Below are 23,237 nucleotides of genomic sequence, written 5' to 3' on the forward strand. Positions count from 1 at the left end.
ATCATCATGGCAACAAGGGCTGGCAGGAACACGGAAATACCATTTGCAGAAAATTAAGACTCTCTTCTGCACCCACCAGCTCCATCATTCCCAGTCCCCACAGGTCTGGACTCTGTGAATCTTAAACATTTCCTGGAGAAACACATCAATTTGCAAGTTCATTTATACTGTAAGCACTTTATGATTGAAAGGCATTCTATACTCTTGCCATAGGAAATAGCAGTCAATGGCAAGTTTTTTTCTTTTTCCCAGACCACCAAGCAGAAGTTATGCAGCCAACCAGGGCCAGAAACCCTCTGTCTCCCAACACACTAGGGGGTCCCTGCTTTTCTGTGGCCCCTCAACCTGTAGCTGCTACTGAGGCAAGAGCACTGCTTATGATTCATACATCTGGCTTCCAAGAAAAATGCAGATGTAGAGTCAACATTCATTTTCCAAGGGATAGGAGCAGGAGATGGGGGTCACCATGGTCCATCTGGGCAAAATCCCATTAACTCAAGTCCAAACGGGAATCTCAAAATGAACTGCTGTGCACTTACACTTGCCCAGGCTTTGAGCAGGCCTCCGAAATCTGTGGCTGTGGTGCTCTGTTGTATAATAAGTGTATATTATTCCATATCCTTCATTTCCCATGCTACATAAGGGGACCGTTCGGGTATCAAAGGAAATGATGAATAATAATACTGAACATCTGGTTTATAAAACCCAAACTTGCTCAACAGATTGACTGCTTCCTGTCAGCTTCCCAAGTTAATCATGCATGTAGGCTCATATGAATATGCATTCGAACTCATGTGCAAGGTCCACGCGGTCATGCCAGGCCTACTCCTTAATGCTTGATTAGTTTCCCACTGATGGCATCAGTTGGCAACATGGCCAGCCCTAGGACATGACCCCAGAGAGCATAACAACACAAGACTTGTGAATCCATCCATTTTGCTGCTGGCCTAGTCACTTACTCATTGATTTCCTTAATAAACACTCCTTGAGCATCAGCTGTGTGCCAGGTTCCATGCCATGTGCTGGAAAGACAACTAGAAATAAGGCATGAGTCTTATCCCCAAGGAGCCTAGAGTCCGCCAGGGGAGAAAGAAAAGCTAACATGGCAGAGGAAGAACTGGCTGGGGATGGCATGCTGGCTCTCATTCGGCAAGCAGAGAGGCTCTCTTTTCCAGGTCTAGCATGAACTAAAGCGAAAATGCCTGGTGTTTATCAATATCTGTCAGGGTTTATATGACAGATGCAGAATGCTTCCTGAAAGCCAGTCTAACAAAAGCAGGAGAAAGTAGTCTGCCACGGAGCGATTTCATTCCACTGCTGTATACTTAAGGATATTGGTAAATGGAACAATGCAGGGGTAGACATCTTGTAAACTGCCTGGCACCTTTCTTTTCCTTCTTCTGTAGGTGTCACCTGGTTCCTTTAGGAAAGTCGTCTTCATCCCCTCCAACCACAAGGTTTCTTAGCAGTCAAACTCTTCCATCCTGAGTGTGGGGATGGACAGCCAACCCAAGCTGTGTTAACCAGAGCACTTCATGCACACAAGTGTGCACACACACACTCTGCCTGAGCTGCACTGGTAAGTTTATTAATTAGGCATGCAGTTCAGGCTAGGCTACCTGAGATTTTTTTCTTTTTCCGACCTGCAGCAAATGGGAAAGACTCCCTACTCTCCCTTGTGAATGGCTATAAGAACGTCAGCTTGGCAGCCATGTCCTCTTGCCACACAGAGAGGCGATGAGACTGAAAAAAACAAACCCACAGAGAGGAGGAGAGATGAATGTGTGTGTGTGTGTGTGTGTGCACGCGTGCGCGTGCACATGCTCTGTGTATGATGGAGAAAAGAGAGAGAAAGAGGGAGGGAGGAAAAAAAAGAGGGAAAGGGCGGGAGGGTACCAATCCCTGAATGCCTTCATTCCCAAGATCAATTCCACCAATGCCCTTTTCCATTATTGCATTGCTTGAGCCAGTAAGTTTTTTCTTTTAGCTCCAATGAGCATGAAATGGATTTGTGACTCTTAGAAGTGCCAATCTGGGCCATAAATGACCTAGGCAGCTCTAGACACCCACTGAGGTGGTCCCAAGTGCCATGTACAATCCACACAAAGGAGAAATTTCTAAGGCCAAAAAGGTCAAAGGGAAAAGGGTACCAACATTCCCAGGATGGGTGGTTGCGTGTCTTTCCCACAAGGGAAGAAATTTAAGTACCTGCAAAGTACCCGAATACTGATGGTAATGATCACTCTTTATGATGGTACAAAAGACTACTGTCACTACAATTTTATGTCAAGCCTTCACAATGAGTAGAAGTTTGGCTGCTTCCCCAGTGGATCCCCATGGTGGGTAGCAGTTGTGGCTATGTGCTTGCTGCCTGGGCAGCCTCCACCTTTGAAGGACAGCTGTTTGGGTTGCCTTCTTCATCTCTCTATTCAGAGAAAGCTTGCCAGGGCTGGTTGCAGAAGCCTCTATTTCTCCTGCAGCTGGAAGCCTCTGTGGGTGAATGCCAAGCTGCAGAGAAAGGAGGCAAGCTGGACCTGGAAGGCATCTGAGCAAGCCAAGGACAGCACTCTTGGCAGCCCATTTGAGGACTGCCAGGTGGTTTTCAGTGGAGCCTCCTGCCAGATCTGCTCAGCCCTGGAGGCTTGGGCTTAAAGGGAAGGTTGTGCACAAATGGTGAACTCGGCTCAGATACAGGACTGGGTCCAAGTCAAGAACAAAAGCTAATCCACTAACTCTCATCAAATATCATATTTCTTCTATATTTTGCTCCTCTTACATTAGTGTTTTGCTTTATTAACATTGATCAACATATTGATTATGTTAGTAAATAATATAAATGTATAATACTATAATACATAAATATTTTCTATGTGTGTGTATAACTTGTGAGTACGCAGCTGTGTTTCTGCCGCCTTCCTTTCAGCACCTGTGAGGAACCTCAACCTGCACTCTATGAAAAGACACTGCTACCATCTAGTGGCCGTCAGGGTAAATTGCAGGCATGAGGTCCTGGACGACAAAAAGCCGTTTCCAGAGTATGGACCTTACCAACAAAAACCTATCTTAGGGGCCAGGCGCGGTAACTCACGCCTGTAATCCCAGCACTTTGGGAGGCCAAGGCGGGCGGATCACCTGAGGCTGGCAGTTTGAGACCAACTTGGCCAATGTGGGGAAAACCCGTCTCCACTGAAAATACAAAAATTAGCTGGGCATGGTGGTGGGGCACTCCTGTAATTCCAGCTACTCTGGGAGGCTGAGGCAGAACTGCTTCAGCCTAGGAGGTGACCGTTGCAGCAAGCCGAGATCACGCCATTGTGCAACGCCTGGACAACAGAGTGAGACTCCATCTCAGAAACTAAAAAAAAGGTATTTAAATGCCAGCTGATGCCATTTAGTTACCTACCCAACTGAGGCAAAGGCTGGCTGTTATCAATAATTAGGTCTGATAATAACATTTGCCTTGACAGAAAAGTAGTAGTTCTTTTTTTTTTTTTTTTTTTTTTTGAGACGGAGTCTTGCTCTGCCGCCCAGGCTGGAGTACAGTGGCCGGATCTCAGCTCACTGCAAGCTCCGCCTCCCGGGTTCACGCCATTCTCCTGCCTCAGCCTCCCGAGTAGCTGGGACTACAGGCGCCTGCCACCTCGCCCGGCTAGTTTTTTGTATTTTTAGTAGAGACGGGGTTTCACCGTGTTAGCCAGGATGGTCTCGATCTCCTGACCTCGTGATCCGCCCATCTCGGCCTCCCAAAGTGCTGGGATTACAGGCTTGAGCCACCGCGCCCGGCCGAAAAGTAGTAGTTCTAAGAGGTGAAAAAACACAGCTGTGCACATCTATAAACCAGATGAGACATTATGAAAAGAGAACCACTGATTCCTTAAGATACCCAGAATCTGGGCCGGGCGCAGTGGCTCACGCCTGTAATCCCAACACTTTGGGAGGCTGAGGCAGGTGGATCATGAGGTCAGGAGTTCAAGATCAGCCTGGCCAAGACAGTGAAACCCTGTCTCTACTAAGAATACAAAAAATTAGACAGGCGTGGTGGTGGGCGCCTGTAATCCCAGCTACCCAGGATTCTGAGGCAGAGAATTGCTTGAACCCGGGAGGCAGAGGAATTGCTTGAACCTGGGAGGCAGAGGTTGCAGTGAGCCAATATCACGCCACTGCACTCCAACCTGGGTGACAGAGCGAAACTCTGTCTCCAAAAAAAAAAAACGAAGAAGAAGAAGAAGAAAAGATATGCAGAATCTGAGACTGTGACAGGCAAGCACAGCAAAGGAGAGGTTCTTTCACACCCAGTTTCTCAAATGCAGCTTGAACAAAAGGGACACCAACTCCTTGGCACCTTTGCCTCTCCCCATGAGCTTAAGTTTATCAATGACTTGGGAATTCTTAAGGGCCATTTTCTGGGTAGCACATAATAGGGTTAATGGGGTGAAGGTGGGAAGAAATGTCACCTATGTCCTGCAGTTTGCACACTCCATGGCAAGGAGAGAGGAAGACAACAGAAAGCCATCAGAACAACTCTCCGCATGATTAGTTTGTGAGGGCACCAGGGCGAAGAGCAGGGAAACGTACATCGGGAAAAGGGAATGTAAGCAGACTATGTGGCAATTTAGATACCTTCCCCAAACAAAACCTCTGCACCCTTCCCTCCTCCACCAGCCAAAAAAGTCTTCTGTACCTAACCTTTCAATGGTCACCTACCTCCACCACCCCCAAATCTCCCACCCCTTTCCATCATCACAACATCTCTTATCCTCAACACTGGGCAGACATGTCAGGGAAAGAATCTAGTAAGATTGTACTGGGCATGTTCAGGAGGATGTTTTCTCTGGAGACACACCCCCAGTAGAGATACAGACACCTGTTGGAGGAATAACACAGGCGAAAATCCACTGAAATGTGGGGCAAGGAAATCCTATTGCATCTCATGCCTGGAAAGGGACCACAATATTGATACTGCCTACTTGGCTAATGTTAACATCATCTGACTCTGGCTGTGGATTTTACTCTCATATTCTTTAGATTTCCACTACTGTGAGTGATAATCTTGAGGTTTGCTGATTGTGAGAGGTTTAATTGAGAGACTTTACAATAAGAATAAGAAACAAGAATAAGAAGTTAGTAAACCTTTCAAGTAACATGTCCTCTTGCTTTTCACTTGATTGTCTTGGTAAAATGTGTCACTAAATCCTTGAGAATGCTACATAAAAGATATTTTGCTTTTAGCCAAAACATTTTCCCTCTTCTTACTGAATCGTTATTACTTGCATTTGAGATTTGGAGATTCTGTATTCTTCTATGAGATTTCACTGCATTTTAACTTGTCTAAATACAAAAGTAAACAGATTTCCTTCTTTGAACTTTAACTGCATCTTGTATGAGCTAAATTGTTGAATTTGTTTGTTCTCTTTCTCTTCTTAACAAACTGAAGACAACTTTGTGAATATAATGCTGGACAATCTTGGAACATCTATATGAGAATCTAAAAACAGTCCTCTTCTCATAAAATTGTTATTATTCAGGAACATTTTGATATTCTGTCCTTTTGTTCCAGTGATTCTAGGATATGTCATTAAGCAAGGAATATGTTTTATGAGTAAACATCTAGATAGAGGGAGGATACTGCCTTTGACCAGGAACATATATAAATAAAGCCATAGTCATGAGAATATCACTGATTAACATATCTGAAAGCTGTCTTGGAAACTGCTTTGTTGGTTTATTTGGGTATAACCTGCTTATTTCAAGAATGCCCAGGACAAATGACAATGAAAATTATCATGAGGCATTGGATTTTGGTCAATATTTATGATGAGTCATGACACATAATTGACCCCCCATAGTGGCCAAATGTTCATATTTTCACCAACGTGGTTTAGACACCTCCAAATAGATGCCTGAAAACACAGGCAACTGTCAGAGCTTTGGGGCCCTAGGACAAAACCTTCTCCTTGTTTAAAGACCCCCTGAAATGCTGCTTCCTCCATAAAACCTTCCCTAACTAAGTGGAAATGAGAACCAGATGTTCTCAAACTTCACTACAAAGATAATCATATTTATTCTACAACCAAAGATACCATCTAGGACCAAAATTTGTGCAAACTATTAATGAAGCAAAGTCACTGAACACTGTGGCTGGAAGAAGTACTGGGAATTGTGTAGAGCCTGTGAACTCCAAGGGCAGAAGCTGGGAAAGATTCCTCTTTTCATCCACAGCATTTAGCACAGAGCATGGTACACAAGACATGCTAAGCAAATGGTCCTTACATGAATTTATTCCAACACTATGCTTTAATTTATTTCATAAATGAGGCCCAGGGAGGAAAGAAGGCACAGAAAATTAGTATCGGAATTCAGGCAAGACTCTGGGGTTAGTGCTCCCTCTTTCACATCGTACAGCCTCTCCTTGCTCATGGCTCCTTCACTGAATATCTTCGTGTATTCTGCCTATATCAGTGTGGTTGGACTGAGACTGTAAGGAAGTGCCGAGAAGCTGGTGCACAACGTCCAGCTGATGTTACATCGATAAAGGAAAAGGACTTAAAAAAAAAAAAAAAAAAAAAAAACCAGCTTAGTTGAACACTGCAATGTGCTTAGCAGCACGGAGAAGACAAAAAGTAACAAGCAAACGGAAGCAAACAGACCTGCATTAACATGCTGGAGAAGGTTACTCAAACTTGCTGAGTCATTTTTATTGCTCTATCCTTCCATCGTTCCTTCTGTCTATCCATCCACATGCCTACCTTTCCATATCCATTGCCAAATATCATTTGTCACTTGTTACCAAACATTGCTGTGAATGTTCTGCATCTTCTAGCCTTAAACTGAACCCTGACAAAGACCTTCCAAGTGCCTATGCACATTTTACAAGTGAAGGAGTTAAAAAGGCAAAGTACCTTGCTCCAGGTACAGAAAACAGCAGAATAGAGATCTGAGTCTTGGTCTACCTGATGCCAGAGCCCATGTAGTAACCACTCCACCCTCAGTCTCCTGTTTCGGGGTGCAAAGACAAATGTCATGTTTGGTCCTCAGGAGATTAAAGTGTAGTAAAGGAGGTTGCAATCAAGCAAATCGTCCTTTAAATAGGAAAAGTCCTTAGAGTTCTTAGAAGCATTAAGTGCATTATAGACATAAAGTGCCTAGCACCGTGCCTGGGACATCTGACAAGTGCAATTAATCTCATAAAGACCATTCCAGACTAGGCCAGAGAAACTCTTATGCTTCTTCGAAATCCAAAGATTTGAACTTCATCTGTCTCCTGAACTGCATAAACAAAATAGGAAGACATGTTTCCTTTATCCCATGATCGAAATATCTTGGTTTTAACAGTTAAATAATATGAAAGCAGTTGGTGGGGGTGGGGGGTGGTTAATTATAATATTATGATCATAAATATTAAAGGAGATTAGGAAGGATGCACATTGGGAAGGAAGTTGTTATAGAGGAAGGGAGTCTGGGAAGGAGGGACAGATGCTTCAGAAGTACCCAGCCTGTAAATCATCTAATGTGTTCCAGGCCTGGGCAAATATGGATGGGTCCCATCCAAGCACACAGGGCTCATGATTCAGCAAGTGGTTCAATTTCGTGAGTCATTTCTGGAAAAAGAAAATCCATACCATGGCATTAGTCTTTGCTTGACATTTTCTACCTCATGAAACTTGGTTGGGTTTTCCAAAATCCTTCTAGTTAATTTGAAGGGATAAACATCTAACTTTTTGTTTTTTAACTTCTTGGTAGCACTGATGTACAGGATTGCACAACTGCTCCAGTTTACCCCAGAGGGTCATTTCAGTTGAATCCTTTGGCATGAGATGTCTGGCAGTGCGTCCGGAGCCATTCCTTCAGTTCTCATGGAAGTGGGCTACATTTGGGTTTGTAATGGATATATATCCACTAATTGGGGATGTGACCAGTGAATAACATGACTGGAAAAAGCATCAGGCAGTCGAACATGACCAGACCATTAAATATGTGGCTCAATTTACTAAGAAAAACTGAAAGGCAGTTTCTTCATTAAAATAATTAATTTTTTTAGTTTTAATGTGCACAAACAATACAGGTAGACAAATTTTGTCAGAAAATTAGATTTGTCAAGTCCCAGCTGCTCGGTAGGCTGAGGCAGGAGAATGGCGTAAACCCGGGAGGCGGAGCTTGCAGTGAGCTGAGATCCGGCCACTGCACTCCAGCCTGGGCGACAGAGCGAGACTCTGTCTCAAAAAAAAAAAAAAAAAAAAAATGTTGCCAAAAAGTAAAGAAAAGCTATGCATACGCATGCATGGTATGCGTGTTTTCTCTTGAGTAACTCATCGTATTAATCTAGTATATCTTCCACACAGGAAATCCCTTCCTATGAGAACTAATAAAGTCAGATTAAAATCACTGATGATGATTTGACATTGATTTGATACAGATTTGATTTATTATATTTTACACAGATTTGGTTTTCAAATTAGTAACTAAATTGTATTGAATCTGATTTACCTCAGTGTTAAAATGGTGTTCTTGTGTCATCTTTCTCTAATGCAATCAGAAAATAAAATATGTTTATTTCCTGGGTTGCTTAATTCTTTATCTCATTAAGATACTGGCAGCTGTCCTTTAACTTGTTCTTTAGCTGGCCTCTTCCAATGCCTTGGCCGTAAAGTGTAGATTCATGCATTGTTGATTTCAGGAAACACCCCGTGTGTCAAGTGATGGATACAGGTGTTCTAAATCTACCAAGAAATACGGAAGAGACCCCAAAATGAAAATCCAACTCATTGAGTTCAAGATCAACTTTGTGTCAATAAAAATGACCTACAGAATTGTATCTAGAAGCAAGGAAACAGAACACTGAGTGTCCTGTGATGTCCTCTTCAAGACCACCCAGGCTAAATATTGGTGATGTTGACATTAATATCATGGTATCCCAATTCAAAGGGCTTTATGAAATAACTTTCCTCAATCCTCTGCCTTCCTTTCTATGTAGAAGGAAGAAGGGTATTTTTATATCTTTGGGGATGTAAGAACAACTGAGATGAAAACAACTTTTAATATTTTATTGTTTTTATTCAGATGTTTCCTTAATATTCAAAAGAAAAGGCAGTTTCATTGTAGCAATGTTGTGAGTACAGTTTGTATTGTTTTAGCACCTTAAGAGAGTCATACTTTATAACTGTGCTTGATTTAAATAAATAGAAAACACTCACATATTTAAATAAATGAGAATTTTTGAAAGAAGACACTGGATTTCTAAGACACTAAAAATTAAGTCTGAAACTAGAAAGCATTGAGATGTAAGGAACTATAAAATCAATTTTTGGTTTTCAACCTAACACCAAGTTCTTTTTGCCTATTTTTTAAAGAAACCATTTCTGCTTTTACTTTATCAAATGTGTCTGTATTAAACAAGGTATAATGCTGCTAGCATTATTAATAATATTACTGTCCCTACCATGGCCAACACTACCTCTCACTGAGCACGGGGTGTGGATGGATGGGCCCTGAGCAGGTGCTGTTCCTGTACTCTCAGGAAAATCCCGTAAGGGACGTGTCTGTACCCCAGTAAAACAAGAAAAACCAAGGCTCAGGACGATGGTACCCTGGTCCAAGGTTACCAATGAGAGCTGGCAGGTGGGGCCTCCATTCCATGTCCAGCTGACTCAAGTTAGTCTTAAGAGCAATGGGCTCCTTTGCCTCACCTGTAGGAGTGGAATGCATCCCTTCTGCAATGATGAGTGCAATACCAGAGGTCACACAACCTGGTACAACAGTCCCCAAAGAGCAAATTGGGCAGATGTCATTTTCACCCTGCTTCATTTTTTCCATTTTTAAACCAAGGTAGCCCTTCCCCCAACCAGAGGTGTGAGGAGGATAGGCAACACCTACCAATTGAGGCTCAGGTAGGGTGGGTGACCTCCATGGTTTAACCACACACCTGCCATTTTTTTGTGGATTTTCCATGCTCAGATCAATGTCGCTCTAAGCATCTGACATGGACTGAGCCTTTGATTAAAGATTGGTAGAAAGATTGGTAGATCACCTTTGGTAGAAAATAAGGATTATTGATAAACAAAGGTACTTTTAGACTTGTCCCACGTAAGACAACCTACTGTTTATAAACCTTTGTCCTTCTGATTATAGCTGTGTGTACCAAGAATCAATGCATGTTATGTATGTGTATTTTTACAACAGAGTTTGGGTTTCCCACTTTTTCATTTGTTTATTTCTTGGGAGAGCTGGGCTTAGCAGACAATTGTTAGGTTAACTCTTGGTAGTTTATTTCATTTAGTGTATTTATGAGTAATACAATTAGTTCATGACTACAAATATAATCATTTACTTATAAAAATAATATATGCTCATCATATAGAATTTGAAATATGCAAAAATGTATTAAGAAAACAAAATAAATATTTGTTATCCTACCACTAGGAAATAGCCACTATTAAACATGGCTATGCATTTCTTTCCAATAGAATTTTGTACATCTGTTTGTACACACACACGCACACACACAACAGGAGCATAATGTACATAAAATTTTACACTCTGATTTTAAAATAATATATTTTCTCACATTATTAAATATCCTTTTGAACTATGATTTTGTTTATGGCTTCTTAATATTCTATCTTTTGGGAAGTTCAGTGACTTTTTCAACCACTTTCTCATTTCAGGTATTTTAGCTCTTCTTTTCCTCATTACAAATAAAATTGCAAGTCACTGACCAATTTAGGCTAGATTCTGCAAAAGAAGGTTATTGAGTCAAAGGCTGAAAGTGTGCAAGTTATTGGTATGTAGTGGTAATGTTTTATTGAAGGCTTTTATCAATTTTCATGCATAAAAGTGTAAAAGCTAAAAAAACTTTTAAAAAAGTTAATAATAAAATGGAATCTTTTGTTTTTACTTTGTTTTTTTCCCTGAATAATCAGGAAAAATAGTATATAAAGCACAAAAATAGTACATAAACACTACAAATGTTCAAATAAATTTGAAAATGGAGTAAACCCTGATTTTTCCCTTCACACACAAGTAGACACACACTATGAGGTTGTTTGACATGAACAGATTATTTCTTTTCAATAAGAAATGCAAATAGCAGGCCAGGCACGGTGGCTGATACCTGAAATCCCAGCACTTTGGGAGACTGAGGCGGGTGGATCACCTGAGGTTAGGAGATCAGCCTGGCCAACATGATGAAACTCTGTCTCTACTAAAAATATAAAAACTAGCTGGGCATGGCGACAGGTGCCTATAATCCCAGCTACTCGGGAGGCAGAGGCAAGAGAATCACTTGAACCCGGGAGGCAGAGGTTGCAGCGAGCCGAGATCACGCAATTGCATTCCAGCACGGGCAATAAGATCAAATCTCTGTCTCAAAAAAAAAAAAAAAAAAAAAAAAAAAAGAAAAAAGAAAGAAAGAAAGAAAGAAATGCAAATAGCATCTTGCTTCCAAACGGAGCTCCATGGCCCCCCAGGAACCCACACGTAGCTTCGGCTGGAGTGCCTATGTGCTGCCCTGCTGGCTATCCTGCCATTAGGAAGCCAAGTGTTTTGAATCTGAGGGTCTTGCATTCATTTATTTATGGTCTCAAGTGCAAAGTTGGACAGGGCCATGGAAAAGGGGTCAGCCAAGACTCACATGGGTACACTTGCAAAGTTCACCTCCTTCCTCAGCAGCAGAGCAGCCTGTCTGGGTTGCCACAGACACACTCATACAGAACCACGGCAGAAAACAAAATACTCAGTTATATAACCATTGTTAGTGTTGAGCAACATGCCATCACTCAGATTTCCACAGAGCCTCTCACACTGACCATGGGAAAAGCTGAAGTGACTAGACTTGCTCTCTGGTTTCTAGCGCCGTGGCTTTATTCACAAAATAGATCCAGTAATTTAAACTGTAGCCCATTGTGCTGCTATCATTTTTCAGACTGTAAGTATATCAATCTTAACAGCCCCAGCTTGGGAATGCATATAAAAAGTACCTTACATGATACTATAAAATGGTAAATGATAAGGAGAAAAACAGGGTTTTCAAAACAAGACATAATAGTTTACATGCAAAGCAAAGTACAGGTAAAAGCAAATGAATCATAAACCAGAACCAAGTGTAAACATTATCAGTTCTCAGTTTTGTACTTCATTTGCATCAATTTAGATGGTTATAATGAAACACTAAAATCACTAGACCTGCAGTTCTACAAAAACAGCAGCTTTGCAAACTTTCAATTTTCTATTTTCAGTGACAGTTAATTCAACTGTTCAGAGTATAGAAGTCAAATGAGGCAAAGAATGATAAATGATGCCTCGCAATTGCTGAAATCTGATTACCCTGAGATAAGAGCTACGCCAAATTCTACTTGTATAAATTTGTACCTAAGGAATGAGAAAGAGAGAGAGAGAGACAGAGAGAAAAGAAGAAAGAAAGAAAGAAAGAAAGAAAGAAAGAAAGAAAGAAAGAAAGAAAGAAAGAAAAGACTCTAGAAAAATGAATGCTTCCATTTATTCCTTCAAAATATAATATAAACAAGGAAACAAAGAAAATGCAAATAGATTCAGGATGCCATTTGCACTCAGGGGGAGAAATTAATAAAACAGTTCCATCCTGAAAGAAAGACCAAAAATCGACCTCCATTTAAGAAGCTAATTTATGCACTCCTGAGTCCTCATACAAGTTAAGCAGCACAGAATATCACAGCAGGCATAGAACAACAGATCTTGAACCCTGCTGTGTTTGTTCAAGGAGGCAAGTTAAGCTATTCCTAACAGGAAACAAAACACGCCGTCGGGCTGTTAAATAGGGATCATTTTGCCATACTGCGCAGCCCTGAATGCATCAATTGCTGTTCCAAACAGGATTAGAGATGTGGTTTGCTTTAACTATGGTTTTGTGAAAAATGCTTATGCCTACTCAAAATTCTCAGGCTGATATTAACTAATATGGTGTCAGGAAAGACATAGAGCACCTAGGAAACCTTTAAGAAATGGTCTTTGGTAAATTCCTAAATTGTGTGGATGCAGCAGAAAATGAAGGGAAAGGGTACCAGGGTCTGGACATGTTCATCCACATAAATAGCCACATTTGGAATTCCCCGAGGAGTATTTTTGACTTTAAACATTCAAGGCCCACTCTACGTTGATTAAACCTATATTGATTAAATTAATCCTGCAGCGAATAACTGATGTTTAGCTCCTACAGACAGAACCTATGTGAAGAAAAATGCAGCTAGAAAAATGAACGACTTTGTTCAACAGTATTACCATTGAACATACATTTGTAAACGGCTTTGGGTAATTCCGCTATGTTATCATCATAAAATCAGATCTCTTGGACATTTTTGTAGAAGTAAAGAAGAATTTTAAAAAGGCAGACCTTTTTACACATAGACCTCTCTTCAGTGCTGAATTCAGGGACAATCAATCCACCAGAGAAACTGGTCCAATTTCTACCCAGAAGAATGAATTTGTGATGCCTTGAAAGTGCTGCATCTGTATTGCTACATTTTTTTTAAGCCAAAACTTCAGGACACTGCCTCCATATTTGGGAAAAATATTTAATATTTATCAGGTTCATCACCAGTTAGTGCCACTCCAATTTTATATCAAGGCTTGAAATTTATAGAGTCTAGGAATTATCTTGGAGATGCTTAAGAATCATAGAAAAAATAATATATATTTTTTCAAATTGTTGTTCTAAAACATTGTCATAAAGCACTAGAAGAGAAGTTTTGGAAGACCCTCAAAATATTAGAATCATGAAAACCATAACTTACAGACAACAGTCATTTAATGGCTGCCACACATAAGAGGGACATCCAAATGGGACATTTTTAGTTGCAGATCAGCCAAGAGATTAAAATAAGTATGTTTACAGAGACATAACTATTTAAAATATTTATAGAGAAAATAGTTGCAGATGATACAAAGTCAGATTCCAACAAAAACACAGCACAAATGCAGACACCATATGGTCCAATGTATGCGCTCATGACCTCATGTGAAAAGTAGGCCAAAGCTGTAGCGGCTGGGGGTGCCTCTCTTTCACCCCTGGAACAACAAACTCAGGGGTTTGGAAAGAGCTCATTAGAATCATGGCCACAGATGGGTGAAATCTATGGGTAACGTCAAAGGCATTAGGAAGAAACCTCTCAAAACAATTCTCCCTACATGTTTTTGCTTTGTTGGGGTTTCAAGACCAATCTCCATTTCTTTCTGACTACATGAAGAAGGTGCAGTCAGTTCAAGCACAGAGTTTTGTTGTTGTTGTTTTGAGGTGGAGTCTCACCCTGTCACCAGGCTGGAGTGCAATGGTGTGATCTTGGCTCACTGCAACCTCCGCCTCCCAGGTTCAAGCAATTCTCCTGCCTCAGCCTCTCGAGTAGCTGGAACTATAGGTGTGTGCCACCATGCCCAGCTAATTTTTGTATTTTTAGTAGAGATGGGGTTTCACCATGTTGGCCAGGATGGTCTCGATCTCCTGACCTTGTGATCCACCTGCCTCAGCCTCCCAAAGTGCTAGGATTACAGGCGTGTGCCACCGTGCCTGGCCCAACCACAGAGTTTCTAATGAAATGGGGGTAGCACCCATACCTGTTGGGCTCTTTTGCCCTCTCCCAGTTATTCATTAGGCTTGAGTCAGAATCACAAAACACTGGGCAGAGGTCCCAGACCACCCCTCACATATGACTGTTCTCTTGATGTGCTCTGAAGCACCAGGGGTCAAGTTAAGCCAAGTGGTAATGAGAACTCTACATTTTGAGGGTCTAGCATATGCTAGGCTCTGTGCGAGGAACAGGTAAGAGAAGTAACTTTCAAAACAAAAGTGGAAAATTAGTTTATCATTCTCCTTAAATAAATAAAAACATGTAGGCTTAGAGAGGTTAAGTAACTCACCCATGGTAACAAGTGGATGAAGGCTAAAATGGAACCACCACGTTCCTTTGCTGGTCAAGCAGCAAGACAGTAAATCTAAGGACAGTTGACATTTGCAAGAACCTCATTCTTCTAGCAAAGGCCTCTGCAAGTGTCACTGAGGTAATACTGGGGAAGGAGTGGGAAGGAGAGTTGGGGGCAGGGATGCTAGTACATCACCAGGTGAAGACTTGCAGGCTTCGGGAGGATGCCTTCAACCTGTGGTGCACCTCTCCCTCAACTCCTCTTACCCTCCAGCCTAGATACCTGAGGTTTATTTTCAAACTTTTTCTTCAAAGAGCTGAACTTCCCAGAAACTACCCCCAAAGGATTCGGAAACCATGTTGCATAGATCTCTTAATATTTTGTAAGGTAAGTGCCTTTCTCTATTTTAACAAAAAAAAGACAATTTCTAGCCATGATAGGAAAAGAAGGCAAAGCTATTCCTTTTCACATAGGGCTACACAACAAGTCCCTTGGGATGTCTGACATCATTCAGAGACAGGGAAAAAAAATTAGAAGCCAGCTGAGGCATCTTCCTTGACTCTGGACTTTATATGACCACAATAAAATGTTCCATTTTGCAGGGCATATGATGCGAGTCAATACATGATGACAGAAGAAGCTAATGCAATGAAGTGACTGCTATTGAAGAATTACATAGCCCAGCAACACTTGTTCTTCTATATTCTGTGTTGCTTTGTTTTGAACTTCGTTTTAAAATTCTACGGCTGGCTGGGCACGGTGGCTCATGCCTGTAATCCCAGCATTTTGAGGCTGAAGCGGGCAGATCACCTGAGGTCAGGAGTTCAAGATCAGCCTGGCCAACATGGCGAAACCCTGTCTCTACTAAAAATACAAAAATAAGCCACGTGCGGTGGTGCATGTCTGTAGTCCCAGCTATTTGGAAGGCTGAGGAAGGAGAATTGCTTGAACCTGGGAGGTGGAGGTTGCAGTGAGCTGAGATCGCACCATTGCACTCCAGCCTGGGTGACACAGAGAGACTCTGTCTCAAAAAATAAAATAAAATAAAATAAAATTCTATGGCTGATGGCACCTCCAATTCATGAAGTTTTTCTATAACAGGAATACTTTGTATATGCATCGGTGGAAATTTGATGAATAAATGTCAATAAGTGGAAGCTGGTCCATTTTTAGGCACAGAATTTGTGAAGTCTTTCTATCAAAAAAATTCAAATGTAGGTAATTAAGAAAGCATGTCCTATCAAAGACATTGAGCCTTCCAAACAATCTGGAATTCTGACCATTTATTTACCCTGGAAGCTGTTGTGAGCCTTGAATACTTTAACTTTTAATGAAGTGTTCAGTCCTTTTGTGATGGCATTGAAGTGTAATCAAACATTACCACAAGCCAAGTCACACACTAGCATGTCTTGCCTTGTTTAAATACCTCAAATATATTTGAGTAATTGTGTAATGATTTCTAGGCCTCTGGTTGTCCATATGGTCTGAACAGACTGTCTTTAGTAGAGCAGTTGTGCTCTCTCTCAATGAGAAGGAACCAAATCATCTTTGCTCTAAACTGGAGAGCTTAGGAGATGCTGTTTAAATTTCAGGGTGACGCCCTACCTTAACTCTTGAAACACAACATCTGGCCCCCAGAACTTGCTGTGTCTTCCAGAAGTCTTGCTTATGTTTGTGAAACACACAAGAACAATGCAGCAGGCACTGAGTGACATATTTTATGCCATAAATGTCCTTAGGATACGATGACATGCTACGAGGGTGACACAGCAAAGCCATCCCTGCAACCACATGGAGTCTTTCTGGACAGAGAACATTCTAGATGGTGGAACTAGATCATCTCAGACAATGAAGACCAGTGAAAGGGTCTGGCCATTGGCAAGAAATCTGCTCTAATGGTCTCTGGGATGATGAGGCCAGCAAAGGAGCTGCTGATTTTTACAATTAATAAAATCCAAGAAGAGTTTTCAGAGATTTGGCTTAGGAGCCCCGAATTTAAACTTGGTTACCATGCCTTACAAATTACTCACATTATTTGTGTCCCTAAAAATTATCTCAGAGAAGGCCTGGAATGCTATGTTGGAAGGAATGCACCAAACTTATTATTGACCTATTATTTGATAATTCTTAGAGAAACAGTTGGGCATGGATTCATCTCCCAATCACTGGCCATCATAGGGTCCTTTGGAGGAAGTAACTCAGCAAAGGAGCAGTGGACAACTGAGTCTGCTGGCCTCTCTGTTCCTGCCCAACTTCAGGTTTCTGAAGCTGTGGAAGAAAACCATTTCACTGGTCATTAACAGTGCCAAATGTACAACACCATGGAGGCATGCATGACTTGTGAGTTCTGGGGGTGACTGGAATGTGACAGAAGAGAATTTACCTTTTGTGCCTGAGGGAGCTGAAGGGGGAAAACAAAACAAAACAAAAAAGAAAAAAGTTGATCATTATATAAGTAATTAAGATTAATCGTAAAACTTCATTTTGTTGCCATTTGCAAATAGAGAAACCAAAATGGGGAGATGAGTGAAATAGAGGTAAAGCAAGTTATTTTTCACAACAAAACTACAGTGCTGATTATTTGACCTGCTTTCTGAATTTGTGGTATCAACAGTTAATCTACGAGCTTTCCAGCATGTGTTTTGGGAATCACCACATCCAAAGCAGCTGATAAGTTCCTATAAAGCTGGAACCGAGGCTCTTCTGTCCAGTGATCCAAAGGGCACAATTCCATGACCCAGTTCCTTCTTCCTTTAACCAGCAGTTTTCAACTGGACGAGGGCTATCTGGAGACATTTGGGGTGGTCACAACTAGGGGGTGAAAGGGAAGGGAGTGAGAGCTGTTGGCTTCTAGAGGGTAGAGGCCAAGGGATACTGTGGAACATCTTACAATGCACAGGACAGTCCCCAACAAAAAGAAATTGCCCAGCCCATATATCCATAGTGCCAAAGTTGAGAAACCCTGCTGCACATAAAGGTAAGACTGTTAGAAAAATGCTTGTTTTTAAAGTCAATTTTTCTTGCTTTGTAGCACATTAACTGTTCCCTTTATTGGTGGTTAAGGGAGTATGCACAAGTATTTGTGCATTTAAAGTAAAGCTGATGTTCTAAGAACAAGGAAAAGACAGTCAGTCAGTCCATAAAATAAGACATAACAGCTTTCCCAGTGGCACAGGCAAGGAACTGAAATTAATAGGTATGTGGAAAAAGATGAACATTTACGAGATGTATTTGTCTATATTTCTGTGTTGAGAGTTATTAGGCTACGGTTTAACGCCACAGTATTATGACTGCCATTATAGCATGCAGTGTTTTTGAAAAGCATTTTTCTAATCTGGAATGGAATTAACATTATCCATGTATTAAATACTCAATCTAAGAATGACATCATTACCAAGATTTATTTTTCATCATAGGGACTAACATTTATCAAGTATGAACTTGTCACCAGGCACTTTGTTACGTCCTTGTATTATCCCATTAAATCACAGCAACCTAATGCTAGGTATCCCTACTTTACAGAGGAAAACTAAAATGGAACTTAAAGGTTAAGTAAGTATACAATGTCCCATAGATAAAGAATCACAGGACTGTGCTGCCTGACTTTAGAACAGACAAATTCAACTCAATTCACACATAAATAAAGACCTCAAACACTTGGGAATTGTGACAGTAAATTTGCTCTCTGTCTCTCTAGAGTTTATGGCATCAGAAGTGCTAGAAAATACAAAGCAACTAAATCAGACATCTTCAGGTCTCCACTTGAATCATCAGACTTCCCCATTCTTTTTACTCTGGGAAGAATGCTTTCTCTTCTGACACAAGAAGAACAGGGCTCTCTTAAACTTGTCCTAAACCCCTGCCCCTATGGATGGAGCCCACAAAGAGCAGAACCAAACAAACAAGATGTTTTGGATCCCAGAGATGTCTCCAAAATGGTATTGAGAATGTCTATGAAAGGCAGATTCCAACTTCTCCAACACTCAATTTCCAACACTTTTATCTTAGACAGGTCTCCCAATTTAAGAAGACAGAAATACGAGGATGTTTTCCTGATTCATTCCTCCTAGTTAAGGCTGAATTATTCAAAAAGGAAGCTCATGAGCTCCTCCAGTGCTTTTCAAGAGTTCAGAAAAAAATGGACCACGAGGTGAGAAACCGAGTTCAAAATGAGGAATCACTTTTTAAAAAGTTTCTCAAATATTAAACATCTTTTCACACAACAGAAAAGAAACCTTGGATACATGAACATCGTGGAAGGAAAAATGTATATTTTCTTAGGAAAGTGTTTGTGCTGAATCACAGCTATGTCCTGTGAAAGCAAGGGGCCATGAGTATGACAAATGTTTGATGGAGTGCAAAATAAATACCAAAGTGAAGCTCTGCACAAACTGCTGGACTTTGCAGGCCTCTTTGACAGGAGAGCTGCCCTTTCTCTCTCTCTCTCTCTCTCTCTCTCAATTTTATCTTTGTTGAGCAGGAAACACCTCTTTTTGACTCATCCATTTAAGCACATGGGAAGAAATCCTGGGAAGGAAAATGACAGACCAGGTCTTTGTGGTGATGTCCTCAGTTTAAGACTGCCCTCAACCTCTCCGCAAAACATATATTTTCCTCAAGCAATAACATAGGAGAACAAAGAGTAACTTTCCTACTGGAGCTTTGAAATAATGTAAATTACAGCTTGTGATGCCCTCAGCTGGCTGGACCTCTCTGAAGGAGTCTCAGTGCAGAATAGTACACATTTACATCAGATCCTCTGTGGCCACAGATGCTGCTGCTGAGAGCTGGCTCCCCAACACATCACCACCCAGCATTCATGACTTGCGTGCAGGCCCCTGCCCTGGGGGCCAGACCAGCCAGATACCTGGTCCGCTTTGGCCTCTGGCTCAAGTCTTGAGGCACAGGCCTTCCAGCCTCTGGCCAGTGTGCTTGTCTGTAACGTGGATGATGGAAAGAGGGCTGAGGAATGGCCAGGTCTTGGATAGGCGTCGGTTTTGCCTCAAGAAGCAGCTCTGACTAATTAGGAATGGCTAGACGAAAGGCTATGTTGAGAAGGATCCTGAAGTCATGCCTGAGTTTCACTGGAAAGAATTTTATCACTAGCCAGGTGCGCTGGCTTATGCCTGTAATCTCAGTACTTTGGGAAGTCAAGGTGGGCAGATTGCTTGAGTCCAGGAGTTTGAGACCAGCCTAGGCAACATAGTAAAACTCCATCTCTACAAAAAATACAAAAAAATTAGCCAGGAATGGTGGCACATGCCTGTAGTCCCAGCTACTCAGAAGGCTGAGGTGGGGGGAATCACCTGAGCCCAGGATGTTGAGGCTGCAGTGAGCCCTGATAGTGCTACTGCACTCCAGCCTGGGCAACAGAGTGAGATCCTGTCTCAAAAAATAATAAATAAATAAATAAATAAATAAAGAATATTATAACCAGATAGCAGCATTTGTTATAAATAAGAAATGGCAAAACATTTCCTGTGCTTTTTCTCTATAGTTCTGAGCACAACTCCAATGACTATGCAATTTTTTCATGTAATGCCTTTCTGTCCTGCTAGGTCACAAACTCCAAGAGGGCAGAGAAGGCATCTTCCCCATACGTAATGTGAAGTCCTCTAACCTGTAACTGGTACTTTCCTTGTTAAATAAGCTACCTTATTACTAGGATAAGCCCAGAGTTGATGCCAAGGAAAGATAATCAGGGTAACTGCCTTGAATCTTTGAATCAACACCCCACCACCACCATGTTAATCACCCAAGCTGATGGCCTTCAAGAGAAAAATATGTCTGCTAGAGGAATAGATGTGAAACTTACATTCCCACATGCCTGGTATAGGTGTCTGTCTCTGAGTGATTGTCTCAGTGACTCCTGGATATGCATAAAACCAGCCTGGGCACTTCTCATCATCATGAGGCCCCAGATGAGGTGACATCTCTTCCTCAACACACAGGGGAGATGTTTTCTTCTTCAAAGCCACCTTGTCACAGGCATTGCCAACCAGGCTTTGCCTTGCTGGGTCTATTTCCTCATTTACTCCATGAGGGGTCTGGACAGGCAGCATTGGGTTCCTTCCTGGCCCACAACGCAGATTGTAAGATTCTCTGTATAACTGAATACATCCTCAAGTCATTTTTCCAAAAGAAGGATAAAGAAAAAAGTTGTGGTGTGCTGTGTGGGTTTACACACTCCTAAGGAAAAGCTGGGTGCAGGATACATTTCAGGTGAAACTTCACATTCAAACATGGAGCGTGTGTATTCAGAAGGGAATGAAGGAGAGGAAATGATGAAGATAAAGGTGACAGCAGTAACAGAAATACTCACTGTTGATTGGACTTTTTCCTTAAACCAGGTACCTGGTTAAATGCTTGATCAGTTTTAGCTCTTTTGCTTTTTGTAGTGAATCTCGGGATTAGATATTTGTATCTTCTCAGTTTATAGGTGAGGAAACAGACAATATTTAGAATGGTTAAGTATCTAACCAAGGTCACCTAGTCAGGAAATGTTCCTGTTGAAAGTTAAGGACACGGCTCTGTGTGGACCCACATCTGCTCCAACCAGTGCTACTTCTCACATGACCACACAGTAGCAGCACAAACCCACACCCCCAAAGGACTTGGGGACCTCATGGGCCATTCCATCTGGGCAACCCATAAAAGAAAGCAGGGATGAGAAATCCTGGCACCATTCCTTATGGAAGAGTCTGGATGGAGGACAGAGAACCCAGCCACCATGGTTTTCAACATGTGGTGTATCAGGTGAATGGTACAGCATGAAGATTGTCCATGCCCTCTCCAGTCACATACATTTGTTCTGTCCTCTCATCCTGGAACTCTTCCTAAGACTCCTCTCCACTTGCCTGGCAAACACCTATTTCTCTGGTCAGTTGTCTGTGTCTCAAAGACGACTTGTTTACCTTTTCTTGTCATATGCTCTTTTCGCAGGCCTTCATAGTACCACATACCTGCAATTGGTAGCAAAGTTATTGCCATGCTGCTTTTCTTTTTTGGTACCAGAAACCCCAATTTTAGCCAAGCTCAGCTAAATGACTTTATTAAAGATAGGGGCGGTTAATTGGGTTCGGTCATGGCCAATGAGATATGCATGGATGTGGCTTTTCCAGATGGTGTCTTTAAAAGGACTGCCTCCATCCTGCTGCCAAGAAGGTGGCTGTGATGGCTAGAGCTCTAGCAGTCATTCTGGCCTATGAGGTTATCTTAAGGCTGACAGTAATGCACTAGGACATTGAGGACAGCAGTAATGACAGGTGATTATGAAAGCTGTGACATGCTATCCACCATTCGAAGTGCTTTACCTATATTAACTTATTGAAAACTCACAGTAATCTTATTAGGTAAGTTCTATTATTACTCTAATTCTGCAGATGTTCAAACTACAAGGTCACAAAGCCAGAGAGCAACAAAGACAGAATTTGAGAAGGAAGACCGGTGAGGAGGCTATTGAATGGTCTAGATAAGAACTGACGGAGGCCGGGTGCGGTGGCTCACGCCAGTGGTCCCAGCACTTTGGGAGACCGAGGTGAGCAGATCACCTGAGGTCAGGAGTTCGAGACCAGCCTGGCCAACATGGCGAAACCCTGTCTCTACTAAAAATACAAAAAAATTAGCTGGGCATGGTGGAGTGTGCCTGTAATCCCAGCTACTTGGGAGGCTGAAGGAGAATCACGTGCACATGGGAGGCAGAGGTTGCAGTGAGCCAAGATCACGCCACTGCACTCCAGCCTGGGTGACAGAGTGAGATGCCATCTCAAAAACAAAACAAAACAAAACAAACAAAAAAACTGAGGGAGAACAGGATTAGTGCACACTGGTGGTGTGGAGGCAGCAGCAGGCAATAGTCTGACCCTAGGTAGAGTTGAGAATCAAGATGATAGCCTGGATGATGATAGGAGAGACATCAAAGATGCGACCAAGGTTTGGCCTCGATAAATACAAAAATGGAGCTGCCATTTACTGAGAAGATGACTATGCGAGAGGCATACTGAGAAGATGAGTATGGGAGAAGCGTCGTTGAGGAAAAACACCAAGAATCCAGTTTTGTCTAAAGTTAAGAAAAGTTCAAGATGTCTCTTAGGCTTGCAGGCAGAGGTGTAGGGTAGGCAGCTGGAAATATGAAGCTCGTGTCCCGGGAGGAGGCCTGAGCTTGGTTACTGTTTGCATGTAGATGAGGTTACCGAAGGGGTGAGTGCAGGCACAGGAGAGCGAGAGCCCGGAACTCAGTCATGGACATCCCACCAAGGACAGCCCACATGATGAGGTGGGGCCAGCGCAGGCAACCTGTGAGGAACAACAGGTGAGGCACAAGGAGATCTGAGGAAGAGCTCTGAGGCCCCAAT

General features: G+C 42.0%; 1 protein-coding gene across 5 annotated transcripts in view; it reads right to left on the reverse strand.

The window, feature by feature from the left end:
- CACNA2D3 (calcium voltage-gated channel auxiliary subunit alpha2delta 3) overlaps nucleotides 1-23,237 on the reverse strand; it is a 928,576-nt gene that overhangs the window by 235,131 nt on the left and 670,208 nt on the right. For 4 of the 5 annotated variants that reach the window (XR_643716.2, XR_643717.2, XM_003894282.2 and 1 more), the window contains one exon: nucleotides 17,267-17,284. The exons of the other annotated variant lie outside the window; for it this stretch is intronic. Coding sequence is in view for 2 of the 4 variants with exons in the window: in XM_003894282.2 (XP_003894331.1) it covers nucleotides 17,267-17,284 (18 nt within the window). In the remaining 2 variants the exon portion in view is untranslated. The remainder of the gene's footprint in view (nucleotides 1-17,266; nucleotides 17,285-23,237) is intronic. 5 annotated transcript variants of the gene reach the window in all.

The sequence above is a fragment of the Papio anubis genome, chromosome 2, assembly GCF_008728515.1.
Source record: "Papio anubis isolate 15944 chromosome 2, Panubis1.0, whole genome shotgun sequence".
NCBI lineage: Eukaryota > Metazoa > Chordata > Mammalia > Primates > Cercopithecidae > Papio > Papio anubis.